Here is a 12,141-nt window from a genome sequence, read left to right on the forward strand (position 1 = left end):
CCTCATCACCTCCATTAGAATGCAGCCTTTGTAATTTCATGGTTAATATTCAATAGCCACTTGTCCCGGGTGCCTGCTTTGTGCATGTGAAATTTCTGGTTTGGTAGGGGGTTTGTGAATCCTTTTTCGATTTGGTCCATTTGTGTATGTGTTTGTGCACGTGTGTGTTCATGCAAAAGGAAGCAAAACAGTTGCAGATGTCCAGAGATGTCCTCTGTGTCTCTACTCCCACTGAGGAGCTTGAATTGCGTCTCTGTCTGGCCAGAGACATTTGAAACGCCTCCCTCACACACACACACACACACACACACATACACACACACACACACACACACACACATACACACAAACGTGGGCATAACTGACAGTAGTTGACCTCTTTATGGACGCTTGCATCAGTGGCCAAATTCAGAGACTCATGTCATGGCACAAAAAACAGAGCTTGGCCAGCATCTCACAGCCAGTCAACAGCACACACTGAAGTATGCATGCACGTTGTTTTCATGAGAAACACTACTGATCACAAAAGACAAAATAAGGAAAGACATGAAACAGGAGGAAAGGCAGGAAAAAAAAAATACAATTTCAAACAGAAAAAGTCTGCATTTCTCCACACATTGGCCTGAATACACATTCCTACTGAACAACTTTGGCAAACTATTAAAAAAGAACACATTAAGGAGCTCTGTTATGCATGAGCCCCAATGTTGCTCTGCTTGCTCCTTTTTTTTCTTCTATCTTTATCTCTGCTGAGCACTCAGAATTTGTTAGGGTTACAATGATGCAAAATGTGACGGTGTTAAATGGTGACAGTAACAATATCTTAATTGTGAAATGATAAAACAGCAAAATAAAAGCAACATTGTTAAAAATGGACATTGCCATAACTCTACCACTTCTGCTACACAATCAGTTTATTAAACAGAGTATGTTTTGGATCTTTGGTAGTCTACATGAGTAGTCATGTAAAAAAGTTTTCAGAGGACTCTGTGCAGTCTTTGTGAAGGACACAGCTTGCAGAACCATCTTTAGCAGCGACAACTTGAAGTGATTGTTTTCTATATGACTTTATCAGTCTGGCACATTGTTGTGGAGGAATTCTGGCCAACTCTTCTTTACAGCTTCAGTTCACTGAGTTTTGCAGTAAACTGTTTATGCACAGCTCTCTTAAGGTCCTGCCGCAGCATTTCATGTGGGTTGAGGTGTGGACTTTGACTGGGCCATTGCAACACCTTTATTCTTCTCTTTTTCAGCCATTCTGTTGTAAATTTGCTGCTGTGCTTGGGATGATTGTCCTGTTGCCCAAGATTTAACTGTCTAACAGATGGCTTCACATTCGACTCTAAAATAATGTGGTATACAGAGGAGTTCATAATTGACTCAATGACTGCAAGGTATCAAGCTTCTATGGCTCCAAAACAAGTTCAAATCATCACCCCTCCACCACCGTGCTTGACAGTTGGTATGAGGTGTTTGTGCTGATTTACTGTCTTTGGTTTTCTCCAGACGTGGTGCTGTGCATTATGGCCAAACCTCTCCACTTTGGTGTCATCTGTCCAAAGGACATTGTTCCAGAAGTCTTGTGGTTTGTTAAGAGAGAAGAAACGTTCTGCTGGTAACTCTTCCAAACAAGCCATACTTGTTCAGTCTTGTTCTAACTGTACTGTCATGAATTTAAGAATTAACATGCTAACTGAGGCATGTAGTCTGAGATGTAGCTCTTGGGAGTTTTTGCAGCTTCTCTGAGCTTTGCATGGTTTGCCATTGGGGTAAATCTGCTGGGACGTCCACTCCTTGGAAGACTGTGGCACTGTGTTAACACACACCTGACTGCACTAGACCAGCAAACTGCCAAAAATTCTGCTTTTACAGAGGTGCTCACACTTGCTGATGATCAGTTAATCAAGTACATTTGATTAGCAGCACCGAGGTGCTGCTTACCCTCTTAAATTTTATGGAACTAGTATGGGTGTCCTCAGATTTTCATGGGAGAGTCGTCTGAAAATTTTCTCTTTCACACGACTGTAAGCTGAACAAAATCTAAACACAAATGATCAGCTCAGCACCTTTAAGTTAATTAAAATAGATTGATGAGGCAAATTAGTGTAGGTGTGCACAGCAGTGCAGATGGGAAGAATACAGCTTGACTGGTATTTTGCATTTTTGTATTTCAACACTATGCAGATGATAGACAAGCATTTTTTTTTTTTTGTTAACATAACAAACACACCCAGGTTGCAGGCAGGTTTGAAGCCAGAGCCTCCTTGCTGTGAGGCAACAATGGTAATCACTGCACCAGTCTGCCACCCTTATAATCCCACAGTGTATTCAGATAAAGGATGAATGTACATGTTGTGTCAAGTTCACATTGTTTATTCAGTATTAAACAAAGAGTTAAGGCAACTTTCAGAATAGCAACTCAGACTGACATTACATGGGAGAAGTGTAAACAAAATGACATTATAGTGGACTATAGTCTACTAACATTTAAGCTGGGCAAGGATAATGTTCATATTATTAACAGAGATGGCCAGCTCTTAAATTCAATATTGCAGTTCAGTTTCATTCCATTACCATAATAAGATAACAAATCCATAAAAGCTAACAGACATTTCTTTGGTCAAGGCAAGTCTAATAAAAACACCAATAGTACTGAGTATGAAAATCACTGAAAGTAAACGTGTCTTCTTCCAGTATTACCCTTCTGTGAGTACAAGGGAAAGATTCGGAATGAGATGATGAACTGTTTGGCATAAACGCATCAGATCCACATCTCAAAATCATCTCTAAATTCTAGAGACTGATCTAAGTGCAAGACTGGCGTTCATCTAGGAACTTTGAACGTCCAGACCCAGAGTGCTGTCCATCACCAGACCAAGTAAACAGCGTTTTCAGTACCTCCAGACTGTATCCATTTTCTCTAAATTGGGAAGCGCTTTTCAGTACAAAGTGCACCCTCTTCCTGTGATTTGCACTTCAGAATATTGTTTTACCTCCTGAAAACCTTAGGTCAAGCTACTTCTGAAAAAACGTGAAACTCACAAGATGGTCTGAAATGTTAACTGAGTAACAAAGCCTTTATTACAGGTGTTTTCTTTTTTTTTTAAAGTCACTTTTTCAGTGAGCTGTGCTAGCAAAATAAAACCAGTTAAATACAATGAACAAGTTCAATGAGTTTTCCACACTGGATTTATCCTGGTTTTAAAGGCCTAAAAGATAGCCTGTTTTAGTCTGGAGTCTGAGCCCTGTGAGGAGCTGCAGCAGAGTGCTAAGAGCCTTGAAACTTGAGCTATAGTTTGTGGTTATGACAAACCATAAATGATTAGAAACAGCACATGGATTGTGTTAGTGAATGTTTTGTTTAAAGTGTAAAATTAGCTGGTAGGGAACATTAAACTCTGTATTCATATTTTTTACATGCCAAGTAGCTCCAATGTTAGAAAGGTAAACTAACAGGTAGAATTAGAGCCCGACCGGTGGGTTACTAGCCCTTTGCTGCTTATCGGTATCTGTATTTATAACAGTCGATAAATGAAAATGAAAAAATTAAAGAAGAGGATGCATAGTTTGTCCATCAGAGGGCACTCTGCAATTCTGTGATGGCAACGTGCTTGGAAAGCCACAAACCACAACCAGCTGATCCGAGCAGAGTCCGGCAGAGGGTAAACGAGCAAATAAATAACTACACATAACAAATGTTAAGGAAATCTGTTCTTGTTTCGTGTACCTGAAAGAAAAAAAAAATATTGTCTGATATTTTGGAATATCTGATTTTTAAATTGTATCGGTCAGGCTTTAGGTAGGATAGCTTTTCACTTTCAACAGTAGAGACTTGTCATGCTAATATAGTTTGTTGGCTCTATAGCTATGCAAGCATAAAAATGAAATGTAATCCAGTGGTACAAAACTGTTTTTATTATTTATTCTCCATTGTTAACGAACCAGTGTTGTTAAAGACACGTGTGTGAGTTAACCTTGCACACACCAGAGATATTTATCTGTATCTGTATTCTTTTTCTGACACGTTTGGTCTGGTGACACAGAAGTAGATCCCTAGATGAAGCACCATTATATGAATATCCACTTGGAATATTTTGTAAATAAAAAGAAATAATATTGTTATCACTTCTGTATATACTTTCACTTTATATAGGTTCTCCCTTCATAACTTCTATGTACTTTAAAACTTGCAGGGCTCTCCAGGACTTTGTTTTAGTTCAAATTAAAGCCAGTCTGGTATTAAATAGGGATGCACCGATGAAAATGACTGATAGCTGATGCTACTAAAGACTTTTTAAAATTTTAGTTGTTATATTTGCTCCAGTTTCTGCAGTGAAACCATTGAAATCTTCATCATAAAAATAACTATACTGCTTTAAAGAGTTGTAGCTCTTCTTCACACTATAACTGAAATTTCAACCAGATGCCAAAATCAGTCAACAAAGCCAATATTTACCTATACCAGTTTTTCATCCAGTTTATCGGTGCATCTATTAATAATAACAGACGTGGCAAATCATATCTTCTTGTGTCGTATTAGCTGACTGGCTTGCACTGAGTGAAAAATGCTAATTGCAAAAATGCAGCTTGTAATTTCTACTTTGCTGTCATGAAGTTGATTTAAACTGTAACATGGTTTCATCATCAGTGTGAGATTGCAACCCTTAAAATTTAAGGGTTTAAGCAAACACAGCCACATTAGCCCACCACATTACAAGTAATTATAGGTCAAGAAACTAAGTTCCAGTAAGAGTGAAGTATTTAAAAAAAAAAAAAGGTTTCTCTAACAGTATTTCATCAGAGAGAAGACAGATTTGTATCAAGTAATTTTAAAATGCACAACAGATCTAGATGACATCTCAAGAGGTATTGAGTTGAAGAAGGTATGCGCCGGAGCGTACGAGAGTGTAGGCCTGTTATCAAAAGTGTACCATTCATACTACGAGCACATGGATCTAACTTAGCATAATGTCATGAGATTTTCACTCAAGGAATTAAATTAGATGTTGAGCAATGTCTGCCTTACAGAGAGCCCAGCAAAACCCGATAACACAGAAATGTGATTTTCACATTAGAGGAGAGATGCAAATATCTTAACTAAAATCTACAAAACAAGGATTAATGGAGATTTGGTAAAGCCAAAGAAACTGCTTGAAAATTCAGGCCTTAAGCTGAGCCAAGGCCATTTGTTCACATAGCATGAATGACAGAGAAATGAAATGTATTAAAAAGCAGGTGATGCCTTCCAGTCCTTTACCGGATGAGCAAGAATTCAATGAATACAGTCAAAGCCCCTAAAATAAAATGTAAAAGTAAACAAGATGCAAAAAAATTAAATGAGTTTTCACATATTAAAAAAAATGACTCTCCTGCAAATGCTGTCAACCATTCGCTCTGTGATGTCCACTGCATACAGTACTCATTTAATAGGACTCATTTCCAGGCTGAAGCACAACAGTCTCGTGATGATCTCTTTTCTCAATAGGTCAGTCAGAGAAAGATGCATATTAACAAAAAAAAAAAAAGTCACTAATATTGCCACAAGCCACCATTTATGTTTTCTCTATTTTGTACATCACAACAAGGACAAAGACAGGGGTGGATTCAACATCTCCCATTTGGACTGTGTGTGTGTTTCACAAAGGCCACTGTACGCAATCAAACTAGCAGACTTTAACCTTGGCAAGGACAGAAGGACAGAGTGCATTTCTACTGAGATCTGAGCATCCATTTTCCCATTATGCTGCTGCTCTTATCTACAGAAACACTAAAATCCGGTTAAATTGAGCCATTTTCTCATTTGCCTTTAGAGGTCATTTTTCATGCTTGGAGAACTCCGGTCATTCAGACGGCACAAGGGGCTCCATTGTAATAATGGCTTGCTCCATGAGAGTCCAGAGGCCTGTTCTGCACAGCCTGGCAGACACTCATAGACCACAACTAGAATTCACCACACACCATACACCCAACTGTGTAGCACTGAGCCAACAGCAAAGACAAAGAAGTCAAGTTTACTGTGTCACTGCGTGATCAGTAAAGGAAGGAAGAATTCACCAGTGACCACTTTCCGCATTAGGTCACATCTTTCGCCGGTAGGAAACATTGGACATTTTGTGGCGCCTACTAAAGCAGCCAATATAGTATGAACCACGATGTCCAGGCAACAGCGACTGGGTGTAGCACTTCTTATATCTGATAAGATGCTGGTTGTACTTGCTCCCAGGCTTGGTTAAAATGCATAGCGTGACGCGTCGCGGTGGGTAAGGGCCTCAGGAGGAGAAGCAAAGGCTGCAGCACTCCATGCAGATCTCCAGGCAATCTGCAGACTCACAGCAGGCGTCGATGATGCCACAGTCCATATCACACGGCAGGTCACAGTCGCCACATTCCTCGGACACACAGCAGCAGCAGAAACACGTGTCCTCCCCCACACAGGCGCCGCAGGTGGCACAGTCCAGCATGATGTTGCACAGAGTTAGGAACTCGCAGAAGAGGCACGCCAGAATACAGTGAACACAGCAGTCTGGAGAGAAACAAGACACACAGAAAGAGTTTCTAAATATTAAACTATCACATGCAATAAACCTGCTTTTATTAAAGGACTGCTGATCAGGAGTTAATAAAGGTTAACAAATTCAGATATTTTTCAGCCTGAAGTTCTCCTTTAGATTTTGACGAATTCATTTTTGGTGGCCATATGCAGCAGGTTAAGATTTACACATGCATTTTACATTCCAAATTATAATGGGTGAACAGTATTGAACTCAATCAATTACCTTTTTTGATGACTTTTTAATAAAATGTATTGCCACAGAGAACATATGCTAGGGGAAAACAGAAATCTGATCTTCTATTATGACCAGCCAATTGGAAAAAAAACCCAAAAAAACCCCTGCTGCTGAACTTTGCTATCAATCCCTCCCTCTCCCTCTCCTCCTGCTCCAGTCTCTGTTTCAGCATCTGTATCTCACCGTCCTGTGCCTCTGTGGGAATCTGGGAACTGTTGCTCTTGGAGCTACTCTTGCTTCTCTTGCTGCTCTGTGAGTTGATGGAAGGGTTGGACTGCAATTTCTTGGTGTGTTTGGGTCCTGCCGAAGAAGATGAGGAGGTGGATGAGCCGCCTCTCGGTAGGGAGCCCAGCTTAGGATTCCTGACCCCGTTGGACTGGAGTACATGTGTATGAGGTGTGTGCGTGTGATTTGGACAGTGTGTGTGAGGGGAGCGTGTGTGTGCGTGGTTCTTGGCTTCGCTGCGTATCTGGCTGCCGGGCTGTGACCGACATGGCTGGGTGTGGTGGATGGGCGTCGATCTGGCTGCCGGTTGAGCTGGGGATTAAAAAAAAATATGTCCATTAAGAGCACGCTGCAATAAAACATATTTTAAATCAATACCTTTTCAAATCATTTCAGTTCAGTACAGATCGGTGGTGTTGATCTGTATGATTTTATGTGCTTAATTCTTTTGCTGGACAAAGGTTCAGAGATTTTCAGATATGGACTGATATAGACTGCAGAAATCAAATCTAAAAACTTTTGGAGCATTTATACAAAATACAGTAATGGGATGGAACTATTTATATCACGTGTTGGCTGTGAGGAGTCTTGTGTGCGTATTGAACTTGTTCTGTGTGTAACTCTGAGTCTTCCTTAATGCCCGGGCAGATGCAGTGTCATTGAGACGGAGGCCTTAGGAAATTGAGTCCAATTACAGAGTCCACCCTCGAGGAAACTGCTCATGGGAAGCACTGTGTATTTACTGAGTTGAACCCTGAACTTAGTTGTCTAGACTCTTTCACAACTAGAAAGAAAGAACAGGGGAAAAAAGATAAATGGAGAGTGTGAGACACAAAGAGAGGAGTTTGACTTCAGTACGTGCTAGTGTTCTGCAACTGTACTTTTGTTACAACATATACAGCATCTAAAACACTTAAGGCTGTTCATAAGTGTTAACTTTTGCTCAGTAATTTGTAGATTTTACCATCAAGTGCTATAGAGTCGTAACAACTCAGCTAGAAAGAGGAGGGATTAGAAAAGCTCACCTTCACTGCCAAATCAAACACACAATCTGAAAATAGGATTATTATGGAAGCCTGCTTTTTAAATATATTATAGTAGCATTTAGTATCATTCTATTAGAGGCCTTGAATTTCTTTCTTCCCTAAAACCATGTGGTGTGAAGAGGTGTGATAAGATGTAACGTGGCAGAGTTGAAAAAGACCAAAGAGAAATCGAAGCAGAAAGCAAACCTCACATACACACATACAGATGTGCCGGGAAGTAAAGAGAGTGACCTGTAACTACAAAACATGACTGGAACATGTAAACCGTATGTTCGATAAGCACTCAGAGACAGAAAACCCAACAAGGCATGCTATGACTGGCCGCTAGCTGTAGTCACAAAACCAATCCAGTGTTATTAAAGATTCTTTCATTCAGTGTTTTTTAACTTTGCTCCAGATGTTTGGCAGACTGCAGGGCCAGAGTATGTGCATATGTACAGTATGTGCACAAGTGTGTAGACGTGAACGCATGTGCAGGGCTAGTATGAGGAAGCTGTACTTTCTTCTCTAAAGTATGTCAAAAGTCAATACCGTGTTACTCTGCTGTTATTCTTTTTTTCTTTTCTTTTCTTTTCCTTCTCCTCCCTTTGTGTGAGAAATTCATACCTCTCTGTGTGTCCACCCTTTCTGCCTTTCACTCTCTGTGTATTGTCACTCACATTTAACCTTTTTGCACAATACTCTATTGTAACACTCTGACCTGACCAGAATTTATGTTGGAAAGAGAAGATGGGGATTAGTAAAACTGGAGCAATGCTGTGAGCAATTTTTCACTTTCCCATTTAGTTTTTTTTTGAGAAATTCATTCCTCTTATGAATTTGCGGTGCGTGTGTGTGTGTGTGTCTGTGCATGTGCATGCATGTGTGAACAAAGTGCATAGGTGGATTTGGCAGGCGGGCAGGCAGAGAGAGGGATGTGGTTAGGCTCATACACAAATATATGCACGCAAGAACACGTGTGGACGCACACTCATGAACACATACAGAAAAAAAAAAAACAAACAAAAAAAACAAGGTCTCTTTGTCTGTGATCAAGAAAGTAAGTCAGAACGATGGAGTGAGAATAAAATGGGTTGCTGCTTGAGCATTTTGGACCAGGAGGATGCATGGGTGTGACTCATAAACACAATGATTCAGCTATAGAGGGAGCTGGTTAAAAATAACAGCAAATAAAGAGCCAAATGACTGTGGGATTAACATGATGAGACTGGGAAACCGCAGAGTGTGCATGTATGGCACGTACGCAGCTGTGTTGGCCACTGGGGGTCCTGCAACCTCTAGAATGATATGTCCCAGTGCGGGTATGTCTGCACAGAGTGTGAGTCACCATGAGTTGAATACAGCAGCATGCTGCCATTTACACACCCTCCACCTCTTCCTCCTCTCCTGGCGGTTCTCAGCTACCCTGTACTTACACACCTCCCTCCTGGAGCAGAGAATTGCTCTCTCTCTACTTATCCTTTGCTGGAATGAGTCAACAGAGTGACTGTGAACTCTGTCTCTTTGTTCCAGCTGTTTTGTCCCATTGCGTTCTCTGCAGTTTGACTACAGTGAACTCTAGACAGTGAACTGTAAAACAATGACATGTCAGAAAAATATATATTCTGTATTTCTTATCAGACTAAATATTTAACCTGAATACAGCCTGATGAGTTAATCTGTGAATAAAAAAATGAATGTAGGACTAGGATGAACCCATGCACACATCCGTCTCCTGACTCATGATGTACAAATGAATATGAAAGCTTTTCTGCATTATTAAGCAAAAGATAGCAGAACAATCTAGATGTCAGTTAAAGTACTTTCTCCTCACTGTGAATATTAAACAGTATGTTCTAAATGCAAACAGTAAAAACAGACTGCTTCAAGTTATTTTCCAATAAGCATGTTTATGTACGCAGTTAATTATGAAAATACAGAATGATGTGTGCTGCATAACTGGAGATAGTTCAGTTTCTCAGCATTTGTGCATTTGAAAATGCAGTTCATGTAAATTCCCCCAGCTCCCATATTACCTCCCCTCTGAGTTCTTCTTTCATAGTTAAGATTGGTTTAAACTGCAGGGCAAATGAGTATGAAATACTAAGACTGTGAAAATTTGAAAATGATAAGCACATGTTGTAAAAAGCTATTTAAAACAGTTCTGAATGAAACTTTTTTTGGCTGCTGTACCGAGCTGTAACCAACATTACAGCGTTAATGAGGTGTGTTCAGGTGCACCCACTCACTATGGTGAAAAAGTAACATGACAGCTCAGTTTAGTCAGATGCACCAGTGACTGGTGACTCAACATGAGGTGTGTGCAAGATAAAACCGTGACTCAGTTTTGGCCAAAAGGTTCAAACTGCTGTTATTTTAAATTCAAAAACATTTGTTGTAAATAATCTTGAAACTTGTCATATCATCCTTACTAGTTTTACTTGCAGTTTTAAAATGCCACAACTAAATTCACCTATAATTTGTATGTGAACATTTAACATCTTCCATATTGAGGTTCTGACCCTGTTAGTATAAGTGTGGTTGTTTCTATTAGTGTGGATAAGCCTGGAAACTGTGCTGTTGCTACTGAACATAAAATGTGATTTGAACACAGCATCACAGAAACCCCATTTCTGCAGGAGACAGATTTAAAGGTGTGGATTCAATAAACAGGTTTGAATTCCTTCCAATTATATTAAAAACAGTTTTGAAGAAACTACTTGGAAAAAAAATAGTTTTACAAACATTTCTCACTGGAAGTAGTAGAGCTATAGCTGAACAATGCCACAATCTTCCCAGGAGTCCCAGCAAATTTACCCCAAGGTCAGAGAAACTGCAAAAACCCCCAAGGGCTACATCTCAGACTCCACAGGCCTCAGTTAGCATGTTAAATGTTAAAGTCCATGAAGGTACAATTAGAAAAAGACTGAACAATTTTGATTGGGTCGGAGGGTCGCCAGGAGAAAACCTCTTATCTCTAAAAAGAACATATTTTCCTCCTGGCTCGGGGAGCAAAACTTTATTTTTTCTTCTTCCACATGCAAAGACCTTCACAAAAAGTCTGGGTAACACTTCCAGATCACGTCTGTAGAGCTTTTTAAAAATATTTTTAAGTGTTCTGTTAGGCAAAAGGGCCAAAGGTAGGAATAAAATTAAAAATGACACTGTTGTAGGTTTATTAATCCTATTTTGCTGTTGTTGTGACATCAGTAACAACATTCATACACATTTGAAGCCCTTCAGAACTGATTCACATCATGAAATGAAGGTAGTTTATATATTTTTTCATAAAATTTGCTTTCAGTTTGAAAGTTGATGAAAATCTCAACAGCTGCAAGTCATTCAGTTTTGTTCATAGAGTAACCAAAATTGGTCAAAATGATTCTAATTTGGTGCTCTTTACAAAACAGTTTTTACTTTTATGTTTGCTGATCTCGTTTTATCACAATGGGGCAAAAGATGAAAGAGACGAAAGTCACCCCTACCCCCAAAATGCCACATTCTCTAATAATACCCATTTAAATAGTTGTCTTTATTCTTCTTTCTTCATAGTTGTCTTTCTTCAACTTAGGAGCCTTTTGAAACAGCAGCCTTGCTCACTGAAGACTTTCATTACTTGGATTTTTGCAAACGTGTGATGCTCTACGACAGAGAGAATTTGCTGTTCCAGGGATCAAGCTGTATTCTCAGGAAATAAGGAATGCCATGCTAAGTGTGCTTGCCAAAGTAGAGGAGAAGTACCAGACATTTTGCCAAAAATGATTTGTGCAGAAAGCATCAAGAATCAGTGAAGTCATCAATTGATCAATCCTCAAAACAATGAAAACTACTGGAGACAAGCCAAAGGCTGCAGTAAGACAGGCTGTTAAGGAGATCAATATTGCAGAAAAGCACGTCGAGATCGCACGTGATCACAGCATGACCACTGCCCAGCTCTTAAAGTATGATGTCACGGCTTCCCCACTTCTGTTCACAGAAGACAGAATGATGACCAGCCCACAGAAAAGCTAGCTGATCTAAGAGTTTGAAACCTGAGGATTACAGCTCTATGCACCAAAGAAATTCTTCCTTCGTCATAGATGTCATGGCCACCGTTTGATAGG

General features: G+C 39.8%; 1 protein-coding gene across 1 annotated transcript in view; it reads right to left on the bottom strand.

The window, feature by feature from the left end:
• Positions 1-2,421: 2,421 nt before the first annotated feature.
• Positions 2,422-12,141, bottom strand: part of mdfi (MyoD family inhibitor) — a 34,824-nt gene continuing 25,104 nt past the window's right edge. Inside the window, exons 4-5 of the mRNA XM_030729691.1 lie at positions 6,972-7,325; positions 2,422-6,523 (exon numbers count right to left, since the gene is read on the bottom strand). Coding sequence (XP_030585551.1) covers positions 6,270-6,523; positions 6,972-7,325 — 608 coding nt within the window. The 3' untranslated portion in view covers positions 2,422-6,269. The remainder of the gene's footprint in view (positions 6,524-6,971; positions 7,326-12,141) is intronic.

This window comes from Archocentrus centrarchus, chromosome 5 (assembly GCF_007364275.1).
Source record: "Archocentrus centrarchus isolate MPI-CPG fArcCen1 chromosome 5, fArcCen1, whole genome shotgun sequence".
NCBI classification, from domain to species: Eukaryota; Metazoa; Chordata; class Actinopteri; order Cichliformes; family Cichlidae; genus Archocentrus; species Archocentrus centrarchus.